This window comes from Ovis canadensis, chromosome 1 (assembly GCF_042477335.2).
Source record: "Ovis canadensis isolate MfBH-ARS-UI-01 breed Bighorn chromosome 1, ARS-UI_OviCan_v2, whole genome shotgun sequence".
In the NCBI taxonomy this organism is placed as follows: domain Eukaryota; kingdom Metazoa; phylum Chordata; class Mammalia; order Artiodactyla; family Bovidae; genus Ovis; species Ovis canadensis.
Genome location: NC_091245.1, coordinates 250,270,959 through 250,298,884, shown reverse-complemented (window position 1 = coordinate 250,298,884; position 27,926 = coordinate 250,270,959). Strand labels below are relative to the sequence as shown.

The window sequence follows — 27,926 nt, the reverse complement described above, 5'->3', positions numbered from 1 at the left end:
TACTATAAATTACTTTTGGGGACTTCAGTATTCCTACACATAAAAAGTTAAACTAGATTTAAGTTTCTTAGAGTGTGGTCTCCAGGGTTCCTGGAAGTCTTTCAGGGGACCAACAAGGTCAAAACTATTTACATATTTACATAACAGTATTCATAGCTCTGAGCTTCCCAGGTAGCTCAGCTGGTAAACAATCCGCCTGTAATGCAGGAGACCCCGGTTGAATTCCTGGGTTGGGAAGATCCCCTGGGGAAGGGAATGGCTACCCACTCCAGTATTCTTGCCTGGAAAATCCTATGGACAGAGAAGCCTGGCGGGCTACATACAGTCCATGGGATCTGCACAGTCGGACACGACTGAGCGACGAAGCACAGCACAGCACTCATAGCTATTTCTCTTCATTCTCTCTTGTGAGTGTACAATATTGGTATTCTAAGGATAACTTGTAATGGATTTCTTACTGTTTTGAAGTGAATTAATATATTCACATTTCCCCCGTTTTCTTAAAAAGGAAATACATATGTATAAGCGTGTATATGTACACATCCATCTTACACAAACAAAAGTTCTTAAATGTCCTTAAGTAATTTTTAAGTGTAAAGGGGTCACAAGACCAAAATATTTGAGAACTGTTGAACCAGATTCCTAGCTCGTCATTCATTCACTCAACATATAACTGTCCCTCCCGAGACAGCATTTCTTAACGAAGGAGATGATCAAGAAATAGTCCCCCCACCCAAAAAGAAAAAAGAAATAGTCCCCGCTCCACCCAGGGCGTTTACATTTGAGAAGGACGAATATATCAACAAGACAACGTCTAAAAGCGGTGTCATGAAGACATAAAACAGGACACGTGTCTCCCCCGCGCAGTGTCGGCCCGGGGTCCCTCACCCCGCTGAGCTGGCCGGGCGTTGGGGACGGGAGTACCGGGAACTAGGACACCGGGAAGCCGCTGGTGCCGGCGTACGGTGACGTCACTGGGCCGCGCCAGCCAATCACGGGCGCCCCACGGTCCTAGACCCCCGCGGCGGCCCGTGGCCTGCGGGCGGCGCTGTGGCCCGTCGGACGGCCCCACTGAGCCGCCATAGCCGCCCGCCTCCCACGACCCAACGTCTCCGTCGCCGGCTCCGCGCCGCCGCTATGGCCGACGTGGAAGACGGTGAGGAACCCTGTGCCCTGTCCTCTCACTCGGGGAGCGCAGGATCCAAGTCGGGCGGTGACAAAATGTTCTCTCTCAAGAAGTGGAACGCGGTGGCCATGTGGAGCTGGGACGTGGAGTGCGATACGTGCGCCATCTGCAGGGTCCAGGTGATGGGTAAGCGCAGCAGGCGAGGCCCCGGCTGTGCTGCGGCCTCCGCAGGCCCGGCTTCGGGCGTGGGGGGAAAGACCAAGCCTTGGAGAGACCGTTCCGGGAGGAGTAGGGGCGGGATCGCCCTGCCCCGGCCCCAGGAGACCGCGGGCCACGCCCGAGCTGGTCGTTCAGCAGGCGACTTGTGCCGGGGACGGGTATTCTGGGGGAATAGGGGGGTAGCAGGCAGGACAGTTAAACAAGGTCATTTCCAGTAGTGATCGGTGTGATCACGACAATAAAAGTAGGTGATTTGACGGGAGCTGGGAGGAACCACTTCGGTTTGTGTGGCCAGCGACCGCACCCTTTTCCGAAAGCAAACCACACAGAGGTCAAGGTCAAGGCCCTGAGTCAGCGGGTCAGTCGGATGGTTCTGGTCACACACCAAAGTGATGCTCTGGAGTCATTTTCCCCCCAAACGGCCGCTAGTCGTGCTCTGGAGAGGCGCAGGGAAGAAGAGTGTTCCTAGCCGTCCCCTTTCTAGATTGGCTACTGTTCTGCTGGCTTTTAAACCTGGATGATTCAAGATTGGTCAGATCGCACTCGGTTGGCTTGAACTAGAAGAATGTAAACCCTTTTATTCAGAGACATGAAGCGTCATCTCTTTACTGGCCACTCCCCATCCTAGCATGCAATTTCTTGGAGAAGGGTAGTGCCCTCAAGTCTGGCCTTTCTGGAAAGCCCTCTTTTGCAAACTTGTTACTTCTTTCTATGATATTTTTAATGAAAATATTGGACCAAGTGAAGCCTTTCAGAACAGCTTCATCTCGTTGTGTTTTATATGGTCTCTGTTTTAAGATCTTAGACGACCTTAAAAAAGAGTTGCTGTTTAAATGCACGTTATATTTTTAAATAGGGCATTTAAAACTACAGCATTTAAGAGTGTCTTAAATGTCATTTCTTGAAGGTAATTGGAGAAAACTGAGGCTTCTGTAGTTTGAAAACTTTGTGTCTTGCACTGAAAAATGAGACAGTTGGAGAAAATAACTTAAAAGATGCTTTCCCTTCTTGAGCATTGAAAATTTAGACCTACCAGAAACAAGAGATTTCTCAATTTACTCTCTCTGTAGTATGCACTTATGTTTTTTATTCGTAGGAATTTGTTTTAAAGAGAATTTGCAACTATGGGATTCAAATATTTTTTTACTTTTTAAAAGAACTAGATTTCAGATGTGATCGACTTATTTTGTGTATCGGGTTTTTAGGTACTTAGTTTATGGGCCTGCAATACAGCCCCCTTGCCCTAACCCTTTCTTGAAAGCTAGAATCATAACTTCCAGTTTGTGGGATTTTTTTTCTTTTTTAGTTTAAAATAATTTTCCTAAAAGAGCATCTTATTTTTCTCCCCAAAGAAAAATTTTAAATTAGTAGGTAGAAATGCAAAATATAAAATAACGGTTGAAAGTTTGCAAGAAATAAACTTTACTGGGATATTTAAGGTAAGTCAAAGTATGGGCTATAAATGACTCACTTCTCACATTAACTTTCTAATTATAACAAGTATTTGCTACTGTGGATTAATGTTTCATATTTACAACAGCTGTACTTTGGGTTCAGAAAAGTATTCTGGGCTAGACCTCTGTATTGTGTTTATGAGGTGTTAAAATCTATTTGGTGGTCAGGTGACGGCAGAAGGAAGTGTGTTTTCTGGCATCATTCTAAAAGGTGTTACTGTACTCCTTAGAAATGCGCTGTTTTAGATATTAAGAACATCATCAAAAGAAAATGTTTTCTTTTATATGAAACTTTAGGAATTTTTATCTGTTCAGATCAGTTGTTGATAGTGAATCTAAATAAAAGCCGTAGGCATGATTCAGAGACTTCCAGATTCTATAAAAAGCCCACTTAATCCTGTGTCCTTGATATTTGAATTCATCTCATACACCTAAATGATTTGTTATAACTTCTTGATCTAAGAATTGCCAGTCAGCCCATTCTAATGTGGTTAAGACACTCTTCCTTGGTTTCCACTCTGCCGACTTTATTGGGAAAGGAGCTGCTAGCAAGCACCGGTGAGGAAGAGGGGACGAGGTTTGCTTGTATTGTCAAGGGATAAAGAGCCAGAGTAACCTTCCACAGCTATCTGTTAACTTGGACGTTTGACATAACCTTCTGGAGCCTTGTTTTCCTAACTTGTAAAAGAGACAGTTGGGATCCTGAACTTTCTGTGACTGCACAGAACCAGAGGCATGTCTTCCCCCTTATATCATGATCCTTGCGATATTTAACTGTTTACCTATCCACTTTCCCATTTACTGGTGAGACCAGGGACCCAGACTTGGTCATTTTGGTGGCCCCCAGGCATTACTCTTTGCACAGGGTAGGTACTCAGTAACTGTGAAATTGAAGAAAGCCTCAGGAGGCAGTGGTGGTTTTTAATCCACACTGAAGAGGCCAGGGTAGTGTGTTTTTTTTAAGGGTAAGAGCATGCAGAGAGGAGCAAACAAATGCCTGAGCATAATCCAGTGTAAGAAAAGAAGTAGGCTTCAACTCTATCCTGTTTCTATTTTTATAGAATTTTTCTCTAATTTATATTAAAATCTTTTTTTTTTTTTTCTGTTAGTTTGAACTTCCTTTCACCCAACTTTGACTGCTTTCAGCTAGTGAATGAGTCCATTTCTTTGGTTCCTAAAATATTCTATATTACGTTCTTCAAGCAAATGGTAGTACAGACTGAATTTTGAAAAGTTCTAGTATATCCTTTTGGTTCCCATTCCTCATGTTTACTCCCAGGTAATTTATTAAAATACTTTACCGTTGTTGGGTAAATGCTTTGGGCTCAGATTATTTGTAAAGGGAGCATTTCCTTAAAAAGAAAAAATAAGAGAACCTAATATTTAGGGTTTTTTTAAATTTAATTTTTATGTAGGTTATACAGTCACAACTTAAAAACTTGAGAAAGTGTGCAGTGAAAACCCCTTCCCATTCCATCTCCTCCCAGGTGAAATTTATTATTAGTTTCTTGACTATCCTTCTAGAGTTTCTAAATATATGTAAGCAAATACCAATATATATTTGTGGCTTATTTTAAAGGATGTCTTGAAAATACACTGTTCATAAAATTGATCTGTGTGCATGTGCCCAGGGAGTAATATAGTGAAATATAGCATATTTTTCTCTAGTGGTTGTAACCACTGTCAGGACATGTTTTAATCAGCACTTGTGAAAATAGAGGGTCAGTAACCCTTGTGAAATTGCTCCTGGTCATAAGTAAATTAGTAGAGTGCCTTGTACTTTATTCATCTTTAAGCAGTTATGTTCAGATGAGAAATTAATAGTATGAGCCTTCTAATCTACATCTCTAACCCTTTGGGCCCTTTATTTGACTTTGAAGTGTATGGGGTTTTAAAAATTGCATTCTGAGCATCAGAATGAGAATCGCTATTTGTTTACTTTTAGATGCCTGTCTTAGATGTCAAGCTGAAAACAAACAAGAGGATTGTGTTGGTATGTTGTAATTTTGTTCTCCTGGTTTTTCAACTGAAGGTTTTCTCTCAGTGGGGATGTTTGAATTTGCAGTTAAGATTGGCTTTATCAATACACAAAAATAAACTGTAAAGCAGCGATTCATTATTAATATAAAATGTGTTGGTTCTCAAAGGATCTTAATGGAATTATCTGTAAGTCCTTTAATTGCTTGTAATTCAGAAGAATTGATTATATATTGTAGACATGGGCATGGTAAATGTTTTAATAATCAAAAAAGAAATATATTCTATTAAGAAAAATATAAAATAAGGAATTTGCCAAAACATCCTTTAAATTTTGAGTATGTTACAGGTTAGTTTTGGTCAATCAGGATTTTATTCTAACAAAGCATTTCAGTTTTCAGTACTCTTTTATGATCGAGTATTTAACTTTTCTCCTAAAGGTGAAAGCAATTCTAAATCTCCAGATTCCTTTGTATGTAGTTTATAGATAGAAATCTGTTAAATTTTATTTACATGTGGTACTACAATAGTTGTCTTAGGGGAAAAAAAAGTTGTCAGGTTAAATATTGTAAGCGACTCAGATTTTTATGCCCTAGGTCTTGAGGTCATCACTTCTAAGATTGCTATATAAAAGTATATAAAGATTTTCCTGGAATGAAAGGTTAACTTTGTACTTTTGTGTATGTGGTTTACATACAGCTTCTGAATGATTCATGTAGTTTTAATCAAATCCTGTTTCTTTCTTCTGAAAGACTTAAAATGAGCCCCGCTAGCTTCCAACCCCTACAACCAATTTTCATTGAAAGGTGTTTTGTTTTTTTTTTTTCATTGTTATATAGCTAAGTTGGTCAAGCAAGGGACAAATGAAGTCTATGTCTGAGGTTGTATTCCGTATTACGGGTGATTTCCCTTGATTTAAATTTTTTCTTTGATGCTGTTTTAAAAATATTGATTTAATTGAGAATTGTGAGGGGTAGGCCAGCTTTCTTTGATCATAGAGAGGCCCTTCTTTTCTTGAAATAGCCCTGTCTTTCAAAGCCAACCACTTTGAAAATTCCATTCTGTTTGTCACGTGAGGAACTGCACTGCCTATGAATGACTTAACACAGATCATCACCACTCCCAGAAAACAGTTAGAGGTACCACTAATAATGTTTTTTAGAAGCATGCCACCTATTTATGATAGCCTGCTATGAGCTGAAAACATGTAAAACTCGTTGTCTTGGTAGATAAAACTCAGGAGGGTCTTCCCTGGTGGCTCAGTGGTAAGAAATCCCCCTGCCAGTGCAGAAGACGGTGTTCGATCCCTGGTCCGGCAGGATCCCACATGCCGTGGAGCAACTAAGCCCACGTGCCACAACTACTGAGCCCGTGCTCTGGAGCCTGGGAACCGCAGATACTGAAGCCCGAACACCCAGAGCCCGTGCTCTGTAACAAGAGAAGCCATGCCAATGAAAAGCCCATGCATTGCGACGAGAGAGTAGCCTTTGCTCAACACAATTAGAGAAAAAGCCCAAGCAGCAACAAAGACCCAGCACAACCAAAAATAAAGAAAGAAAATTTAAAAATCAGGAGGACATCTTTAAATAAACTAACTTAAAGGCCCCAAAGGTCTCCAGGGTCAATGCATGAGTGGAGTGGTTTGGGATCTGAGGAAGACTCGTCTTCTGGGCTTCCCTGGTGGTGCTAGTAAAGAACCTGTCTGCCAGTGCAGGAGGCACAAGAGATGTGGGTTCCATCCCTGAGTCTGAAAGATCCCTGGGATAAGGGCCTGGAAATCCACTCCACTATTCTTGCCTGGAGAATCCCATGGACAGAGGAGCCTGGCAGGCTACAGTCCACAGGGTTGCAAAGAGTCAAATACAAGTGAGCCGACTTAGTACACACACACAGGTCTTTTAACCTCCCAACGTGAGAAAGACTGACAGCATGTGGCGCCACATAGGACCGGGAAGCCACCACAGCATCCTCGGATTCCAACAGTGACGTCAGGTTTCCAAGCATGGTGCCCTACCTCATTTTTTTCCTTTTTCATTTGGCTATACCGGGTCTTAGTTGTGGCATGCGGAAGCTAGTTCCCTGACCAGGGATTGAACCCCGGGCCCCCTACATTGAGAGCGCAGAGTCTTAGCCCCTGGACCACCAGGGAAGTCCCCTTACCTCATTTTTAAAGTATAATTTCTATATGTAAGGTTCTTTTTCTTTATGACTAAAAAAATTTATTTTGGCCAGTTAACCATCCTTAAGATTATGAACCATAATTATTATATAACAAAATAGAATTCTGACTTCAGTAAGTTAAATTGAAATATGTAATGTCAGATATTCTTTTTTTTTTCCCAGTGGTCTGGGGAGAATGCAATCATTCCTTCCACAACTGCTGCATGTCCTTGTGGGTGAAACAGAACAATCGCTGCCCTCTCTGCCAGCAGGACTGGGTGGTCCAGAGAATCGGGAAGTGAGAGCAACCGAAGGTGCCCTTCATGCTGTCAGTTGTTCGGAGCCCTGGTGGATCTTGTTATCAAGTGCCCTACAGCGGCTAGAACTCTCCAGGGGACTAATTCTTCGAATAGGAGATGGATCTGTGGTCTTTTGGGACTCATCAAAGGCATGGTTTAGCCTTTTTCAGTTTTATTTTCAGAAATTCTCTACAATTAAGATAATTTATTAAGGATGGTCTTTCCTACCTCTGTGGTATGTGTCTCACACACTGCTTAGAAGTGCTATAAAGGAGAGGACTATAAATTGAACAACCTTCATAATTGACTTACCGATATCCAAGGAGTTATTGAAGTGGTTCCGTTCAGAAGAGAATTTTTTGCATGCTTATGGTTGATCAATTTTTTAAAAAGACAATGTTATAGTAACAAATAAAGTACAGTTTAAAACCCAGTTCTTATCCTTAATGTGTTCCTAATATTTATTTTTGGCAGGGGGGAGGATAATTAATGAAATTTTTATTTGATATAATTTTAAGTTTGGACCAGGGAACAGGGTAAATAAAATTTAACTTTTGGGTATATGGGATTTCAAGTGTCTTTATAATCCTCTCTCTCTCGACTCATCAAGAAAACCTAGATCTGCACTCACCTAGTGAGTGGTAAAGGACAGAAGTCTTTTCAGCATCTGGTTGTATTGTGTTATAATTTAACTGTGTTTTAGGTGGAATGTTAACAAGGGGAAAATGTTTACCATTGTCACATTGGGTCAAGAAGTTAACTTTACCACATGATGTTTTAATAAATGGTTTATTCTGTTTACCTCATTTGAATTGTCATTATTGCAAGTTTATGCTCAACTTTCAACTTAAACTAATTTGGCAAGTGAATGCTTTTGGTTAATTTGAAAAAATATTCATTTGCTCTTTCTTTGGTAATAATAAAATTATTAATAACTATTACCTGCAAACATAAGTGTAAAAAAATACTTAAATTTTATCAAGTCAATTCACATTCAATGGAAATATCTTAGGACAATTTAGGAACCACAAGTTCATTTTGAATTTTTTTATAACATAGGCTATTGCTATGCATTTAGACAACTAAAATCTTGAAATCTTAAACATTCACTTCTGTAGTTGTGGAGTTGCCAGTCTGAATCTTTCTGAATCTAAGGAATATGGATACATAAAAGAATATTAAAAGTATAATAATTAAAAGTTAGAATTCTGTATGCTTTCAACTTACCTACTATGTATTAATTAGATTTCTTGTAAATTTTGCTTTATTATTTTTTTCACAATTAGCTACTGAAAGAATTAATTACAGTATACAACTATGTTTGGACTTTTTAAATGTTTGGACCAATTGAATGTGTTTCTTGTTGTGCAATAAGCTATTTTAGCTTCTCTGACCTTCTTAAAAGGTGGTGTCTATAAAATGTGAACCAAATATTTGGCTCTGCAATGAAGAGAGAAATAGTAAGAATGTTGAGTTATTTCAGTCTGTATCACAGTATATAAATGAAACCTGGAGAATGGTGGTAATAAGTTGATTTTCCACACAGCAAAACCTCAGGCCCACCTCCTAACAAAGCTCTGTTTCTATTACACATCAGCATCTGAGGGTAGAAGAGGAGGAGGGACTGGGACAATACAGCCCTGATCCTACCCATCTGGGGTGATATCAGCTCATCTGCATAGCCATCTGAAAGTTGAATATACATTGTTTCATCAGAAAGGACACACTGTGACATGAGTTCCAGTGCAAAAGTTAAGCATTGAACAGGTTTTTCTTTCCATTTGGTTAAACAATGTTGAATTTTAGCTCACTAGTGTATTGGAAACACATCTGTGATCTTGGGCTATTTAATTTTCTCTCTCTGCAAGTTGTATTCTTGTATTACAGCTGACATCTAAGTAGATATCCTCCTACCAAGCCCATTACTTGCTTTTTAATAAAATATGTCCTCAACTCTCCTGCAGTAAACTAATGTAAATATCTCCACACATAATTAAAATGTATATAATAATAATTGAATTGTAAAAAAAATAATAATTGAATTGTAATATGAAGTAGAAATGAAAATATTCTTTTTCAGTATGTAAATTCTTAGACACAATTACACCAGAAGATATAATAAAGTAGGCTGATGAATGTGTGTGTGTGTGTGTGTGTGTGTGTGTGTGGTGTGTGTAATCACTGCAGGAAGACAGCAACAATATAGACTGCTGTGACCCAGAAAGGTGAGGAGCTTTTCCATTAATAAGATGTTTTCCTCCCAAAATGATGGATTGTGCTAGTAAAGGTTTGAACAAAACAAATGTACAATCTTGATTTACATTTTAATTGCATATTTGGTAACTTCAATGGATTCTAAAGCTAGGTAGAACTGTGCTTTGTGTTTACATGTAGAAAGAAATCAGGTTCTAGCCACAGATAATCATAGATTTTTCACCTACATGAGTAGACATTTGAAAGTCATGTAGGATGTTGAACTATGTTTCTTCCTGTGAGACTATACATTACAAGATATCACACTTCCCTAGCCTCCACTCACCAGACACCAGTGGTGCTATCCAAAGAAAACATTTCCAAAACATCCCCTTTAGAGGTAGCATTGGCTGTTTGGGGGGACACTGGTTTCAGTGCTTGTACCGGCAATTGTAATGTATACTTTGCTGCCATTATTTTGGAGAAACATGCTAATAGGACACAGAAAATATATTGTTTTAAATATATAGGGTTCAGAATCTTGAATAGCTGCTATTCTAAATAGTCCATAGAGCCAGATCTTACTGATCCGTGCCCTCTTCTCTAAAGGTGTGAACCAGTATTAAGTTAGTGTGCGATACCTTGGATATATGTGATGGTGAATATTCACGTTAGGCTTAAAGAATAAGCCTTAATTTATTTTATTTAAATGAAGCTAATATAGAAAGCTTTTAGGATCAGAAAAAAGTGTTTTAAGTGTTCCTTTAGAAGTTTAGTAGACATCTGATAAGAAAGAAATATTAAAACAATGCTTTGTTGCTTTTTTAGAATATTGCCAAGGGCTATCTTTGAGTAATGCTCTGAAAAGAAAGAAAAATTCCATGTTTACTCTAGTGAGTCCTTATTTAAAAAATGTTTTCTGATTTGGATGTAAGGAAAATTAGAATTAAATACAAATAAATGTAAGTTATTTCTATATTGGATGTTTGAATGGTGTAACAAAATACATGAGAAATGCTTACATAATGGTTCCTTTTTAGCCATCTTTACGTCATTCCATTTCTACCATGGTCAGGTTTTGTTCAACAAAATACGTCTTGCAGAAAAAGTATTTTCTCTACATTTTGATATTGAGTTTAAAGCCTGAGAGCTGAAACTCTAGTACCAGAATACCTGGATTTGCATCCCGTTGCCAACATTTTCTTGTGTGACCTTGAACAAGTTACTTTTCTCTTTACCTAAGTTTCCTTATGTATAATGTAGATGACAATAACAATACCTCCCTTACCAGATCGTTTGGAGGACTGAAGACCAAATGTATTAATACAAACATAAAACCAAAAACAGCTTCTAGTGCATGGTAAGTGCTACTGTTACTTCATTTTAGTGACTTCTGGAAGATGCTTTAACAGTAGTGGAACTTTAAAATATAATGTGCTTTTAGTTATGGGGTAAAACATTCCTAACTGTTCTGAATGAAAGTATTGTGAGGAAAACTTGTTATAAACAGATTTCTTGTAGTTCTGTGAGCTTTTGTGGAGGATGGTAATGAGACCTTCATGACTCGCCTGTTACATTTTTTTCTAATCATTCACATCAACAAGATTTCTAGATTTTATATTAAGAAAAAGTTTTGTAAATGTTGAGCTCTCTTTAATTTTAGGTTTCCCATCTTAGTAGAAATATTTCATCAGACCTTGCAGATATGAATACAGCAGTACATTTAAAATTTTTTATTGAAGTACAGTTGAATTACAATGTTGTGTTAATTTCTGCTATACAGCAAAGTGATTCAGTTTTGTGTATGAAAGTAGTAGTCACTCAGTTATGTCAGACTCTTTGCAACCCCATGGATTGTAGCCCACCAGGCACCACTGTCCTTGGAATTCTCCTGGCAAAAATAATGGAGTGGGTTGCCATTCCCTTCTCCAGGGGTTATTCCCAACCTAAGGCAATGGCAACGCACTCCAGTGCTCTTGCCTGAAAAATCCCATAGACAGAGGAGCCTGGTAGGCTGCAGTCCAAGGGGTTGCTAAGAGTCGGACACGACTGAGCGACTTTACTTTCACGCATTGGAGAAGGAAATGGCAGCCCACTCCAGCGTTCTTGCCTGGAGAATCCCAGGGATGGCAGAACCTGGTGGGCTGCCGTCTATCGGGCCGCACAGAGTCGGACATGACTGAAGTGACTTAGTAGTAGTAGTAGTAGGGATCAAACTCAGGTTTCCTGCGTTGCAGGCAGATTCTTTACCTCTGAGCCACCAGGGAAGCCCATATAAAGTTCCCTGTGATACATAGGACCTTGTTGTTTATCTATTCTATGTTTAACAGTTTGCATCTGCTAATCCCAAACTCCCAGTTCATCCCTCCCTCCCCACACCTCCCCCTTGGCAACCACAAATGTGTTCTCTGTCATCAAGCAGTACATTTTTCAACCACTTGATTTGGGGCGTATCCACACATTTAGAAAAATCTATCTTTTTTGGTTGCTCTCAGTTTTTATCTTCCTAGATTTTCTAGGAATAAGCTTTATGATCAATCTGATACATTCTCTTGCCGATGCATTTGATAAACCTGAGTCAGCGGTTGGAACTCAAGCTGCTTTTCCTAGGTTGGCTGAAAACAAGCTTTCCTCAGTGGCTGTAGCTGCCATGCAGCATAGTAGTAAGACTGCCTGTTTTGAAACCACTCAGCCACTCAGCCTGGCTTGGAATCGCAGCTGCATCTGTGTGATATTGCACAAAGTCCTTAACTTCTTTGTGCCTATTTCCTCACCTAAAATGGAATAACAATATTATCTACCTCGTAGAGCTGCTATGAAGATTAAATGAATTTGTGCATGTTATCACCAACCTAGATAGCATATTGAAAAGCAGAGTCATTACTTTGCCAACAAAGGTCCGTCTAGTCAAGGCTACGGTCTTTCCAGTGGTCATGTATGGATGTGAGAGTTGGACTATAAAGAAAGCTGAGTGCTGAAGAACTGATGCTTTTGAACTGTGGTGTTGGAGAAGACTCTTGAGAGTCCCTTGGACTGCAAGGAGATCCAACCAGTCCATTCTGAAGGAGATCAGCCCTGGGATTTCTTTGGAAGGAATGATGCTAAAGCTGAAACTCCAGTACTTTGGCCACCTCATGAGAAGAGTTGACTCATTGGAAAAGACGGTGATGCTGGGAGGGATTGGGGGTAGGAGGAGAAGGGGACGACCCAGGATGAGATGGCTGGATGGCATCACAGACTCGATGGACGTGAGTCTGAGTGGATTCCGGGAGTTGGTGATGGACAGGGAGGCCTGGCGTGCTGCTATTCATGGGGTCGCAAAGAGTCGGACACGACTGAGCGACTGAACTGATACTGACAATGTGTAAAGAACTGTCAACATGGGTTTTTAGAAGGATGGTTTTCAACCTTTTATTTTTTAACCACCTCTACACATCTGAAAAGCACATTTCATCAGTAACAATGGGATCTCCCAGAAAGATTCTCAAAATAGGATGTGTGTAGCAGAGGGGCAGGGAGGCGAATTAGGAAAAACTACCCAGATGACAATCTTAGGTAAAAGTTTTAGAACTGGGACTTCCCTGGTTGTCCAGTGTTAAGACTCTGAGCTTCCAATCTGAGGGGCTCGAGTGTCATCCTTGGTTGAGAAACTAAGATCCCACATGCTACTTACTCACCTCGGCCAAGAAAAAAAAATTGGAACTATTTTAGCACAGATGAAATGTTTTATGCCAGTTGAATTTTATCCTAGCCTGTAAGAAGATGCCTACTGTCTTAACTTATTGGGACTTACAAAGAAAATATAACGAAATTCTTTATACCAAAATTTTAGTGTAATAGAATAATCATAATTCTTGCCAGACCACCAGGGATGTGACTTTATAAATCCAAATAATACATAGCATAAAACAAGCTTTGTGTGGTTGTTATAACAGCAATTCTTAGGCATTTATTGTACATTAAACCCTACAATACTAACCCCTACTCTGCTATTTCTCTACTTTTATAAAAAGTTATATATAACATTGTAAATGTGTGTGCATACTCAGTCATGTCCAACTCTTTTCGACCCCATGGACTGTAGCCCCCCAGGCTCCTCTGTCCATGTAATTTTCCAGGCAAGAATACTGGAATGGGTTGCCATTTCCTCCTCCAGGGGATCTTCCGACCCAGCCTCTTGCATCTCCTGCATTGGCAGGCAGATTCTTTACCATTGTGCCACTTGGGAATAACATTACATATTTATAATAAAATTTTATTATTTATTGCTTGCCATACCAATAGAAGGAATTTAAATACAAATAAGTTTTCTCTCTTCAGAGGTGGCACGTCTGTTGGGGAATGTTAGATTTACAACAGCATTGTGGAGTAGAATGTAATGTACCTTCTAAGAGACACTCAGTGCTCTAGGAATTAGAAGGGACAGGACACATTCTCTTGCAACATATACAGTACAGTCAGCTATGCATATCTGCGGCTCCTACATCCAGGATTCAACGAACCAGGTCAAAAGTATTCTCAAAAAAACCCAAAAAGTTACAGAAAGCTCTGAAAAATGATACAGAGAAGATTAGTATGGCCCCTGAGCAAGAATGACATGCCAATACATGAAGCAGTCTATAGTTTTCAGTCACCAGAAAAAAAAAAAAAATCTCCCAAAAGACATCGCCTTTGGTTCTATCAACACTCCACACACCCTCATATTTGCCTGGTAGTATCCTTCTATGTAAGGTAAGGGGAGAAGGAGGGCCTGCCCATGGACAAATCAGACTCCCTTAAGGAAGAAAACATGTGAAATCATTTCTTTCTTGAAGGGTATAGATCTGTGCTGTTTAGTAGTGTTGCTACTACAGTCATCAAGACAGTATGATACTGGCACAAAAATAGAAATGTGGAACAAGATAGAAATTCCAGAGATAAATCCACGCACCTATGGTCAGCTTATTTTTGACAAGGAGGCAAAAATATAGAATGCAGAAAAGACAGTCTCTTCAATAAGTGGTGCTGGGAAAACTCGGCAGCTACGTATGAAAGAATGAAATTAGAACACTTCCTAACACTATACACAAAAATAAATTCAAGATGGATTAATGACCTAAATGTAGGACCAGAAACTATAAAACTCTTCAGGGACAACATAGGCAAAACACTCTGACATAAACCACAACAGTACACCTCCTAGTGTAATGGGAATAAAAAATAAATAAACAAATGGGACCCAATTATACTTACAAAGCTTTTGCACAGCAAAGAAAACTATAAGCAAGGTGAAAAGGCAAACCTCAGAATGGGAGAAAATAATAGCAAATGAAACAATTGACAAGTAATCTCCAGAATATACAAGCAGCTCATGAAGTTCAATACCAGAAAAACAAACAACCCAATCAAAAAGTGGGCAGAAGACCTAAACAGACATTTCTGCGAAGACATACAGATGGCCAGTAAACGTGAAAAGATGCTCAGCATTGCTCGTTATTAGAGAAATACAAATCAAAACTACAATGAGGTATTATCTCACACCTGTCAGAATGGCCATCATCAAAAAGTCCACAGACAATCAATGCTGGAGAGGGCGTGGAGAAAAGAGAACCCTTTTGCACTGTTGGTGGGAATGCAAATTGATACAGCCACAATGGAGAACAGTGTGGCTAGTCTTTAAAAAACTAGGAATAAAACAAGCGTATGATGCCGCGATCCCACTACTGGCCTTATAACCTTGCCTTATAACCAGTTATGTCTGTTTCATAACTGAATAAGACACATGTCCACTGCAGCGTTATTTACAATAGCTAAGACATGGAAGCAGCCTAGATGTCCATTGTCAGATGAATGGATAGGGAAGTTGTGGCACATATACACAATAGAATGTTATTCAGCTATGAAAAGGAATGCATTTGAGTTGGTTCTAATGAGGTGCAGGAACCTAGAGCCTATTATGCAATGTGAAGTTAAGTCAGAAAGAAAGACAAATATTGTATATTAATGCATATGTATGGAATCAAGAAAGATGGTACTGATGAACCTATCCACAGGGCAGCAGTGGAGATGCAAAGAACAGACTTGGACACAGCTGGGGAGAAAGAAGGTGGGATGATTGAGAGAGTAGCATTGAAACATACATGTTACCATATGTAAAGTAGATAGATAGCCTGTGGGGATTTGCTGTATGACAAAGGGAGCCCAAAGCCAGTGCCCTGTGACAACCTAGAGAGGTGGGATGGGGAGGGAGGTGGGCGGGAGGTTCAGGAGGGAGGGGACAGATACATACCTATGGCTGATTCGTGTTGATGTGTGGCAGAAAGCCGTCACAATATTGTAAAGCAATGATCCCCCAATTAAAAATAAAAGACTGTTAAAAAAAATAGTGTATATACTAGCCAGTATATTTAAATTCATTAAAGTAAAACTTTCAGTTCTTTAGTTATACCAGCCACATTTCAAGCACCCAGCAGTCACATGTGGATGATGGCTTCCATTACTGGATATCACAAACAGAACATTTCCCTCATGAGAGAAAGTTCTATTAGATAGTGTTGGTATAGACCATCCATTTTATAAGGTCTTTCCATCAGAATGGGTCTTTTCATGGGAGCCTTAGGTATATTAAATTCTGTTTTAAGTGTCCTTCTACCTTCCCTTTAAAAGATTATCTCTGGAAACTAGAATGTTGAACATGAGCCTTATTTTACTAATTAAATATTATCCTTGGCAAAATAAGACAGAATTAAACATTTATTTACTTTTTGACGTATAGCTGATTTACTGTGTTGTGATGATTTCTACTATTATAGCAAAGTGATTCAGTCACATATATATATATATATATATATATATATATATATATATACTCACACGTAAGGCCCTGGTGGCTCAGACGGTAAAGAGTCTGCTTACAGTGCAGGAGACCTGGGTTCGATCCCTGGGTCAGGAAAAGCCCTGGGAGAAGGAAATGGCAACCCACTCCAGTATTCTTGCCTGGAAAATTCCATGGACAGAGGAGCATGGCAGGCTACAGTTCATGGGGTAGCAAAGAGTCAGACACGACTGAGCAACTAAGATGATATGCCTATGTACTTTTCCCTTATGGTTTCTCACGTAAATCATATGTATTTTACTGTGCTCTACAGTAGGGCCTTGTTGTTTATCCATTCTATATATAATAGTTTGTATCTGCCAATGCTGAACTCCCACTCCATTCCTTCCCCACCCACCTACCCTTGGAAGCACAAGCCTGTTTTCTATGTGAGTTGGTTTCTGTTTCATAGATACATTCATTTGTGTTGTATTTTAGATTCTATTAATACATATAAGTAATATTGTATAGTATTTGCTTTTTTCTTTCTGATTGACTTCACTTATCATGATCATCTCTAGGTCCATCCATGTTGCTGTAAATGGCACGATTTCATTCTTTTTATGGTTCAGCAATAGTCCATTATATATGTGTGTGTGTGTGTGTGTGTGTGTATATATATATATATATATTTTTTTTTTTTTAATGCTGCCAAATTGCTTCAGTCATCTCTGACTCTTCGCAACCGAAGGGCTGTAGCCCATCAGGCTCCTCTGTCCATGGGATTCTCCAGGCAAGAACACTGGAGTGGGTTGCCATGCCCTCCTCCTCCAGAGGATCTTCCTGACCCAGGGATCAAACCCACGTCTCTCACATCTCCTTCACTGGCAGGCAGGTTTTTACCACTTGTACCACATGGGAAGCCGCATATAGTTGTCGTGTGATCCCGCAATCCTATTCCTGGTCATATATATTTATAACTGTAAACTCAAGTACCTGCTTCTGTGTCCTTGATAGATTTATAGCAGTGGGACATTTGGCAATGTCTAGAGACATCTGAAGTTGTCACTGCTAGGATCAGCGGTGCTACTGGGATTTAGTGGGTAGAAGCCACGGATGCTGCTAAACACTCAACAGAGCACAGGACAGTCCCTTACAACAAAGGATTATGGGGCCCCATAGCACTGGGGTTGAGAAATCCTAGGTAATACTAATTTATATACATTTTGATCTTTTTTTTGAGAAGGTAGAATTCCCTATTAGAAGCCTGCTGAAACATGGTCAGTAACCATGATAAACCTTGTAGAACACTATGTGCCAAATTCTCTTCTAAGAGCTTTACATGTATTAGCTCATTTAATCCTCACAAAACCCTTCTCTGTTATCATTAACGCTTTTTTTTTTTTTTTTTTAAGCTGAGGAAACATAGACACAAGAGGCTAAGTATTGCTATGGACTAAATTTTGTTGCCCCCAAATTAATTTATATGTTCTATCCTATGGAAATGATGAACTTTTAAGAAGGGAAAGACATCTCTTTCCCCCACTCGTGTGTGTGTGTGTGTGTGTGTGTGTGTGGGTGTGGGTGTGTCCTCCTACCCTGGCACTCCTATATGCATTGAGAAAAGGCCATGTGAGGATACAGTATCTGTTGTCATCTGCAACCCAGTGAAAACCCTCACCAGACACTGATGCTGATGTCTTAAGAGTTTCCAGCCTCCAGAACTGTAGAAATACATTTCTGAGATACTGAGAAAATACATTCCTGTTGTTTAAGCTACCCAATTTATGGTAGTTTGTTAAGGCGGCCTGAGTTAAGACACCTGCCCAACTTTAAAACACCAAGGAATGAAAAGCAGGATGAAAATCCAGGCAGACTGGTTCCAGAATCTGTGTTTTTATCACTAGCCCATATTATCCCTGGTGGCTCAGTGGTAAAGAATCCACCTGCCAATGCTGGAGAAGTGGGTTCAATTCCCTGGAGAAGGAAATGGCAACTACAGTACTGTTGCCAGGAAAATTCTATGGACAGAGGAGCCTGGCAGGCTATGGACCGTGGGGTCACAAGGAGTCGGACATGAATTAGTGACTAACACTTTTCACTTTATATTATCCTAATAAAATACCTTATTTGAACATATTTTTCTCCAAAATTGCTTTTCTAAAGTTTGTTCACACATTTCTGTTTTCAATTCTGTGAAGATACTTCTTGATTTATAACTGTGTTTTAGAGCAGTATGTTCTGTGGTATATTGGCCAAGCCATTTCATTGTGTTCCAGACCATTTTATTGTGTCCTGCATCATTTTATTGTGCCCTAGCATTTTATTGTGCCATTATTTTATTGTGCTGTCTTATCTAACCTAAATTCAAACACTCAAAAGAAGTACAAACTATTATGTATAAAATAAACCCAAAAACATATTGTACAACACAAGGAGTATAGCCAATATTTTATGGTAACTGTAACTGGAGTATATAACCTTTAACAATCACTATATCGTACACCTGTAACATATAATATGGTATATCAACCATACTTCAATAAAAGTGAAAAAAATACATTCAGAAGTTCATATGCTGAAAAGGGAGTTTATGTTTGCTTAAAAAGAGTAGGTGCTTATGACAAAGTCTTTGGCTTAAAAAAAGTAATATATTAAAGTGGTACATTTTTCATAAATGGTCAGATAATACTGAAGCAGGTCATTACTAGTACTAGATTTATTAGTGTTTTAAAATTTAGTTTGTTGTTTAGTCACAACCCCATGGAGTGTAGCCCACCAGGCTCCTCTGTTCATGGGATTTCCCAGGCAAGAATACTGGAATGGGTTGCCATTTCCTTCTCCAGAGGATCTTCCCGACTCAGGGATTGAACCCTTGTCTCCTGCGTTGGCAGGCAAATTCTTAACCACTGAGCCACAGGGAAGCCCAAAATGTACTTTGTTGTTGTTCAGTCACTCAATCGTGTCCGACTCTTTGCCACCCATGAGGTGATGGGACCGGATACCATGATCTTCATTTTCCGAATGCCGATTTGTAAGCCAGCAGCACACCAGTTTTCCCTGTCCTTCACCATCTCCCAGAGTTTGCTCAAACTCATGTCCATTGAGTCAGAGATGCCATCCAACCATCTCATCCTCTGTCATCACCCTCTCCTCCTGCCTTCAATCTTTCCCAGCATCCTGGGCTTTTCCAGTGAGTCGGCTCTTTGCATCAGGTGGCCAAAGTATTGGAGCTTCAGCTTCAGCATCAGTCCTTCCAATGAACTTTCAGGGTTGATTTCCTTTAGGATTGACTGGTTTGATCTCCTTGCAGTCCAAGAGACTCTCAAGAGTCTTCTCCAGCACCACAGTTCGAAAGCATCAGTTCTCTGGCATTCAGCCTTCTTTATGGTTCAACTCTCACATCCGTACATGAGTACTGGAAAAACCATAGTTTTGACTGTATGGATCTTTGGCAACAAAGTAATGTATCTGCTTTTTAACATGCTGTATAGGTTTGTCATAGCTTTTCTTCCAAGGAGCAAATGTCTTTTAATTTCACGGCTGCAGTCACTATCCACAGTGATTTTGGAGACCAAGAAAATAAAGTCTGTCACTGTTTCCATTGTTTCCCCATCTATTTACCATGAAGTGATGGGACTAGATACCATTATCTTCATTTTTTGAATTCCGAGTTGTAAGCCAGCTTTTTCACTCTCCTCTTTCACCTTCATCAAGAGTCTCTTTAGTACCTGTTTACTTTCTGCCATAGTAGGGTGGTGTCATTTACATACCTGAGATTATTGATATTTCTCCCGGCAATCTTGATTCCAACTCGTATTTCATCCAGCCCAGCATTTCGCATGATGTACTCTGCATATAAATTAAATAAGCAGGGTGACAAAATACAGCCTTGATGTACTTCTTTCCCCATTTGGAACCAGTCTGTTGTTCCATGTCCGGTTCTAACTGTTGCTTCTTGACCTGCATACAGGTTTCTCAGGAGGCAGGTCTGGTGGTCTGGTATTCTCATCTCTTTAAGAATTTTCCACAGTTTGTTGTGATCCACACAGTCAAAGGTTTTAGGATAGTCAATGAAGCAGATTTTTTTTTTAATTCTCTTGCTTTTTCTATGATCCAGTGGATGTTGGCAATTTGATCTCTGGCTTCTCTGCCTTTTCTAAATCTGGCTTGTACATCTGGAAGTTCTGGGGCAAAAAATATGCTAAAAAATGTTAAGCCCTTCTTTCCATGTAAAAGTATAATTATGTCTAAGACTTGGAGGTCCTGGAAAACCTAGTTATATCCTTAATAAGTCAGGTTCAATAAATAGATAATGGTGCATGATGTAGAGTTAATTGCATGTTTGTTCCGGTATCTTTGAAACACTAGTGAACCAGCTGGCAATACATTTGGCAGCAAATGTCAGAAAACCTGAGCACATCAGCTTTAAAAGACAGGGGGTAGTTGTCTCACAATGAGAAGCCCGGGGTAGGAAGCAGGGCTAGTACAATGGTTGGTGGCGCTATCAGGAGCCCGACTCTCTCCTTTCTGCCCTTGACATCCTCATCTTAAAATCTCATTCTCACGCCCTCTCCCCCATGGTCCCAGAATTGCTGCTGTTTTGCCTCCCTCACATTCACATTCTTGGGGAAAAGTGAGGGGGTGTGGGGGAAGGATTTTTTTTTCCTTAAGGAGACTTTGACTTTTACTTGGGAAGGGCTGCCCTTCCCACTGTCTTTAATCTATTACTCATTGGCCAGAATTTTGTCACACACCCCCTTCTAAAGCAAAGGGAAAAGGAGATAAAGTTTGACTTTTACAGTAGAGGAATAAAAAAGGAAAAGTCATTGGGAACAGGTGTTGGATGAATCAACCTATATCATCTGCCACAATTCATGTTAGCAAGTAACTTAACAATTGTCTATACTTGGGGAGTTGTTGCTACATGTGAAACCATGCCCCACGGTCCACAGAAGCTGGTGACTAACAGAAATTCTTGAGCTTGTCTTATGAAACAATAAATAGGAGAACAACTTGTTAAAACCCCTCTGCTTGTAACCTGCCCTTACTGGTTAAGCTTGCTTTCAGTTCAGTTCAGTCACTCAGTTGTGTCCGACACTTTGTGACCCCATGGACTGCAGCACACCAGGCTTCCCTGTCCATCCCAACTCCCAGAGCTTACTCAAACTCATGTCCATCAAGTCGGTGATGCCATCCAACCATCTCATCCTCCTGCCTTCAATCTTTCCCAGCATCAGGGTCTTTTCCAATGAGTCAGTTCTTCGCATCAGGTGGCCAAAGTAAAGCTTGCTTTAGTTTCTTTTTCTTCCTTAATTGCCTACCTCCAAGCTTCACATAGCCTAGGTAATCTATCACAAGAGTCATAAACCACCTTTATAGATAACGCCTCTGACCTATGGCTTGCTAGTAACTGGAGCATAAGTTGTTTTTTAGGAAATTAGAGTCAGCTCTTGTCCAGTTTGAGCCAGCCAAGACTGGTTGGGACCACTGATCTTATAACTGGGCCGGGGACTTTTCCTGGTGGTCCAGTGGCTAGGGCTCTGAGCTCCCAATGCAGGGAGCCTGAGTTCAATCCCAGGCTGGTCAGGGAGCAAGCAGTTCCACACACTGCAACTGAAAAAAAACAAAACAAAACAAAACTGGGCCTGTATAGGTGTCCATGAATGACTTTTTTTTGATGTCAGAGGGTCAAAAACTCCACCTTTGGATCATGCTAAGCACCTCTATGTTTGACCTTGCATCTCACAAGAGGCACGATACACCTGTACAGAACACCGATTACCTCACTCTTTCCCTACCTCCAATAACCTTTCTCCACTCCCGAGACCACTCTGCTTATTTATCCCATAAATGTCTCAGGTCCCTCGCCTTTCAGAAAGGCAGATCTGAGACTTATTCTCCCATTTCTCACTTGGCTGCCTTGTCAATACTTTCTCTGCTGCAAACCCTTGGCATCTCAGGGTTTGGCTTGCTATGCATCACGCAGATCAGCCTGGTTTTGTAACACATGCACTTTCTTTTCATAGACTCCTAGAATTGGAAAGGATCTTAGAGCTCATTTTCTCTCTGAAATGATAGCTTTGTGTTTGTATTTTTTAATATGCTGACTTGGAAAGCAAAAACTCGAATGAGCCTGAGTACATGTTCCTTATGACATGAATTTGGATAGTTCTTGAATAAAATTGTATGTCTCAAAAATATAACTCTATAAAAATCATGTCATCCAGGCTATAATACCACTTTTAGATATTTTTCCTGACTCTAATTTTATGCAGAGATTATAGAGTAATTAGTCTTTATATTTTGAAACTTTGAACTGAAATAGTACATTAAATCTTTCATAGATAAAATTGATTGCTTCTACAATTGTCCTGAGAAATGTAAACTGTTTAGAAAGATATAAACCTGAAGCTCTTATCTAACTATCTTATTGCTGCCTCCACTGCCTCAAGGTCTACAAAACATTTAGCTTCCCTACTAAAGAACGTGGTCAGTCAACAGAATACTGCCTGATGAGGCCATATTGTCAATAAAAGCTTAATTAAAGAACTAGATGTTGGACAAAATAATTAAAAAGGTACTTCACAAAAGCAGATATACAAATAAACACTCAGCATATGAAAACATGCCTAATATTCCCCATCAGAAATGTAAGTTAAAATCGTCATGAAATGCCTCTATGTACCCCAGAGAATAGCTCCAGTTTAAAAGACTGATAACACCAAGTTTTGGTGAAGATGCAGAGGCTCTGGAATTCTCCTTCTTTGCTGGTGGGAATAAAAAATGAAACAGCCATTTTGGAAAATAAAAGGCAGTATCATAAAAAGTTAAATATTATCCAGCAATTCTATTCCTGGGTATTTGCCCAAGAAAAATGAAAACATTCGCCCACCAAAAAAAATGTCGATGAATCTTTAAAGGCACTTTTCATACTTACACTAACCCCAAACTGGAAACAACCCAAATGTCCATCAACAGAAGAATAACATTCTATTCATAGAATGGAATGAATAGAATAGCAATTTAAAAAAATAAAAGGAAAAAGTGATACATGGTGCAACATGAATGAATCTCAAAACATTTTGTTGAGCAAAAGCATCCAGGCATAAAAGAGTATTTAACTGTATGATTCTCTTTCTACAAAAAAGCAATTTTTTTTCAATAAAAAGCAGAACTAAACTATAGTGATAAAAATCAGAAGAATGGTAACCTTTCAGAGGGGCTATTGATTGGCAAAGGCACAAGAAAGCTTTCAGTGATGAAAGAAAAGTTCTATAAATTGACTTGGGTAATGGCTACATGAGTTTATACACTTGTCAAAATTAGACTGTACACTTAAGAGCTATACATTTTAATCTATATAAAATAAACCTGCATTTAAAAGCAGAAATGGATATTATAATTTAAGGTCATAACCAACACCTTTTTACATTTGCTACTAAGTGGAAAATACAAGAAAATTCACTAATGGCTGTTCCATTTGTTTTATTGTTCAACTCTTCAAGAAAGCACTCAAATCAAAATAATTGTGTTTCTCATCTTGTTCTGGTCCCCTGTGGAGGTAATTTGAGAAAGCTCCTTGGAGTTCATTAGAAGGGCTGCATTTTCAAGAAGTTTATCAAAATACAGAATAAATAAGTAAAGGAAGAAGTGACTTTTTAAAAGAGCAGACGTTTTATTCATTCCAACTCTCTTCTAGTATGTTTTTCAGGGTTTTCAACATACAAAATCTTGCAGCTTCCCCCAATTATAAGATGGAGATTTTAGGGTAGCCTGAAATTCTTCACTGAATTCTAAATTGAACACACTAACACTGAATTTTTGTAACAGGCTTAAATCTGCTAAAGATAAAGATATGGATATGTATCTTTTCCAGACCTTGTGCTTAAAATAGCCCTCAACAGCCCTGAGGCTGGTAGTGTTGAGTTTCTGTTTGACTGATGGTCCAGAATTGGAGTTTTATGAGTGCATACAGATACCTACTGAAGTTTAGGAGTGCTGAAGTCCCTCCAATTCCTCCACAGCCCTGCCATTCGGTCCTTAAGGCAGATGCAAAGTCAAGGAGTTACTCTTCAAGCCCTTATGAGGTCCTCACATGCAGCTCTCAAACCCGTCATCTAACCATGTGAATATACCAGGTCCTCCCAGCTTAGGTCAGACCAAACCTCTGCAAGCTAAGCCTACATAGACCAGGTGGAGGGGCCCAAGTGCTCCACATAAGACCTCCCTTGACTCCAGCCATAGTGGTCCAGTGGGAGCTCCAGCACTCTGTGTGCACCCCTCCCTGCCTGGAAAACTCAGGGTCTGGGTACCACCGTCTGCTTTGAGATCACCCTGCCCCTGAAGAAACCCAGGCTTTCCAACTTACCTCCCATTCTCTTAAATCTAATCCCAAGTAGTCCTTTACATTCCCTTTTATTCCTTCGGCTCCCACTCCTGGGGCTTCCCTGATAGCTCAGACAGTAAAGAATCCTCCTGCAATTCAGGAGACCTGGCTTCAATCCCTGGGTCAGGAAGACTCCCTGGAGAAGGGAATGCCAACCCACTCTTTGGCCTGGAGAATTCCACATACAGAGGAACTTGGCTGGCTCCAGTCCATGGGGTCGCAAAGAGTCAGACACGACTGAGCAATTAAACACACACACAGTCCCACTCCTCCTCAATTTCTGAAACTCTTCCTCTGTGACCTCTGATATTCACACTAACAAAACATCCTCTGTCTCGGAACTTCCCTGGTGGCCCAGTGGCTAAGTCTCCAAGCTCCTGATGCATGGGGACTAGGTTCCATCCCTCAGTTCAGTCACTCAGTCATGTCCGACTCTTTGCAACCCCGTGGACTGCAGCACACCAGGCCTCCCTGTCCATCACCAACTCCCGGAGTTTACCCAAACTCATGTCCATTGAGTCAGTGATATCATCCAACCATCTCATCCTCTTTTGTCCCCTTCTCCTCCTGCCCTCAATCTTTCCCAGCATCAGGGTCTTTTCAAATGAGTCAGCTCTTCGCATCAGGTGGCCAAAGTATTGAAGTCTCAGCTTCAACATCAGTCCTTCCAATGAATATTCAGGACTGCTCTCCTTTAGGATAGGCTTGTTGGATCTCCTTGCAGCCCAAGGGACTCTCAAGAGTCTTCTCCAACACCACAGTTCAAAAGCATCAATTCTTCGGCACTCAGCTTTCTTCACTGTCCAACTCTCACATCCATACATGACCACAGGAAAAACCATAGCCTTGACTAGACAGACCTCTGTTGGCAAAGTAATGTCTCTGCTTTTTAATATGCTGTCTAGGTTCGTCATAACTTTTCTTCCAAGGAGTAAGCATCCATCCCTTGTTGGGGAACTAGATCTCACATGCCACAACCAAGAGTTTGCATGCCACAACTAAAGATCCCGCAACCCAAAACAAAGACTGACGATCCTGCTTGCCCTAACTAAGACCCAGTACAACTGAAAAAAAAAAAAAAGCTAAACTTATTTTTAAAAGATTCCTCCATCTTCATCCTTCTCCAGAAGTCTGCTTCACTTTCTTCTTCTCTCTCAAGCCTGCTTCTCCCCCGAGAACACTGCTTCCTCGCAACCCTTCTGCTCACTTGTATGGATGGGCTTGGTGATATGTGGGATGTCTTCATTTCTCTCTATTGCTGCTTCCCTCCCTAAAACCACCCAGCTTTGATACTTATGTCATTAGACTCCACCTCTCACTAATGGCCTCATAATCACTCTCCTTTGTTAGATGAAGACTCTAGCTCCTGGCTCTCTGTGTATCTTTTCATCATTACTCTTTGGGTCGTCCTTAGTGACTTCAACATTCACATGAATGATGCTATGAATACCCTGGTTTCTCAACCCCTGACCTCTTCTCCTCCAGTGATCGTGTACTCTCCACCCCTACCTTGGACACTCACTCCAGTGGTCACACCCAAGAGTGAAACTCCTTAAAAGAAAAGCTTACACTGGGCTTCCCTAGTGGCTCAGGGGTAAAGAATCTGACTGCCAACGCAAGAGACGTGGGTTTGATCCCTGGCCTGGGAAGATCCCACAGGTTGTGAAGCAACTAAGCCAGTGTGCCACAACTATTGAGCCTTTGCTCTAGAGTCCGGGAGCCAAAACTCCTGAGCCCACGTGATACAACTAGGGTGAAGCCCGAACACCCTAGAGCTTGAAATCAGAGACAATACGGCAGTGAGAGGCCCATGTACCTCAACTAGACAGTAGCCCCCATCGCCAAAACTAGAGAAAAGCCTGAGCAGCAACGAAGACCCAGCCCAACCATAAATAAGTGAATAATTTTTTTTTTAAAGAGAAGCTTATACTGCCTGGTTCCAACTTATCTCCTTCCATTCCCTATTAACTGAGTCTAACGTTTCCTCGCATCACTCCATTGAAACTGCTCTTGCCGAGTTCCCCAGTGAACTTTAAATTGAAAATTTTTTGTTTCAGTGTCTTATTAAAATAGCATACTTAATCACTGTTCATCAAAACTATATGAACTTTGTCTTGCCTGCCACTGCCCTACCCTGCCAAAATAGGCAGCATGACATAGTAGTGATGTCAGTACCCTTGATCACGGGGACCAACAGAAATTGCTCAGTCAAGTTTGCTATTAAACACACCTTGGAAAACTTCTGAATTAAAAGTGTCAAACAGAGTTCATTTATCTGCCCAAATAGTAAATGCTGGTGTACCACTCATCTGAAAATACTACAGCGTTGGTTGGTTGGCTTTCCTTTATACATAGCATAACCTCTCATTTATAAGTACCCACTTTTAAAGTAAAATTAGCATTTTTCATCCCATTTGATATTCCTTTTCAGCTTCACAAGGAAGCCAATAGAACTGTCAACAACGATCAGTTCTTCAGTCCTTATCCTGCTTGGTCTATCAGCAGCATCTGTCATCACCCTCTTCCTGGGCATCCTTTCTAGGTCAGCATCCTCTGCCCTTCTCCCCTCTCTGACCTCTAGGGCTCAGTCCTTCACCTTCTCTGCTCTCACCCCACTGTGTCACAATCCTGTCCTACAGCTTTAAGTGCCATTTATATGCTTGGTGACAGTGAACATGTCCAGTCCAGGCCTCTCCCCTATGCTCCAGACCCACAGACCAAGCAGATGAATGAAGATCTCCATTCAGTTGCCCCGTAGGCAGTTCAGATTTAATGGGTGCAAGACGGAGTTCTTCATCTTCCCTGAAACCTACCCCTCCAGAGGATTTCCAGCTGCATTTATAGGAAATTCATCCATCCAGTTACTCAGGCCCCAAACCCCAGAGTTGATCTTTTTCTTGCCACACCCCACATTCAACTCAGGAGTAAACCCTCTTACCCCCTCCACTGACCTCTCATCAGAGTTACTATCACAGACTCCAAATTGATTTTGTTTCTACCCTTGGCCCCTTCAGCTTGTGCTCCTGTTAAAATGTCTATCCACACAGAGCATTCCTCTGCTGAAAACTTCCAGTGGCTTCCAGATGTCCCAGCCGAGCTCAGCCATCTGCCAACCCACCGGGTAAATGAGGCCATTGAGTGAAACTCGAAGAGAGTTGCCCAATGAAACACCGAATCCTGAGAAGTTATAAATCATTATTTTAGGCTATGATGTTTTGGGGTAGTTTGTAATGCCACCATTTAATGCATTATACATTTTACTTATTTTGTTTATTGATACTCTCATCCACTAAATGTAATCTCCGTAAAGACAAGG

General features: G+C 40.4%; 1 protein-coding gene and 1 pseudogene across 2 annotated transcripts; both read left to right on the top strand.

Annotated features, from left to right (window-relative positions):
• Positions 1-982: 982 nt before the first annotated feature.
• RNF7 (ring finger protein 7) lies at positions 983-8,041 on the top strand. 2 transcript variants are annotated; one of them, XM_069564083.1, is made up of 3 exons: positions 983-1,312; positions 4,745-4,792; positions 7,120-8,041. In XM_069564083.1, the coding sequence occupies exons 1-3, from the start codon at positions 1,138-1,140 to the stop codon at positions 7,236-7,238; spliced, it is 342 nt and encodes a 113-aa protein (XP_069420184.1). In that variant the 5' UTR covers positions 983-1,137; the 3' UTR covers positions 7,239-8,041. The 2 variants fall into 2 exon arrangements, with proteins under 2 accessions (XP_069420184.1, XP_069420194.1); XM_069564093.1 differs by having other exon boundaries at positions 1,028-1,305.
• A 5,938-nt stretch (positions 8,042-13,979) lies between these two features.
• On the top strand, positions 13,980-14,055 carry LOC138431580 (U6 spliceosomal RNA; annotated as a pseudogene).
• Positions 14,056-27,926: the final 13,871 nt, after the last annotated feature.

Bases quoted from the DNA above. Each gene is read 5' to 3' on its own strand.
- RNF7 (XM_069564083.1), top strand. From the start codon at position 1,138: ATGGCCGACGTGGAAGACGGTGAGGAACCCTGTGCCCTGTCCTCTCAC. The intron at 1,313-4,744 runs GTAAGCGCAGCA...GTTTACTTTTAG, and splicing joins CTGCAGGGTCCAGGTGATGG to ATGCCTGTCTTAGATGTCAA. The intron at 4,793-7,119 runs GTATGTTGTAAT...TTTTTTTCCCAG, and splicing joins CAAACAAGAGGATTGTGTTG to TGGTCTGGGGAGAATGCAAT.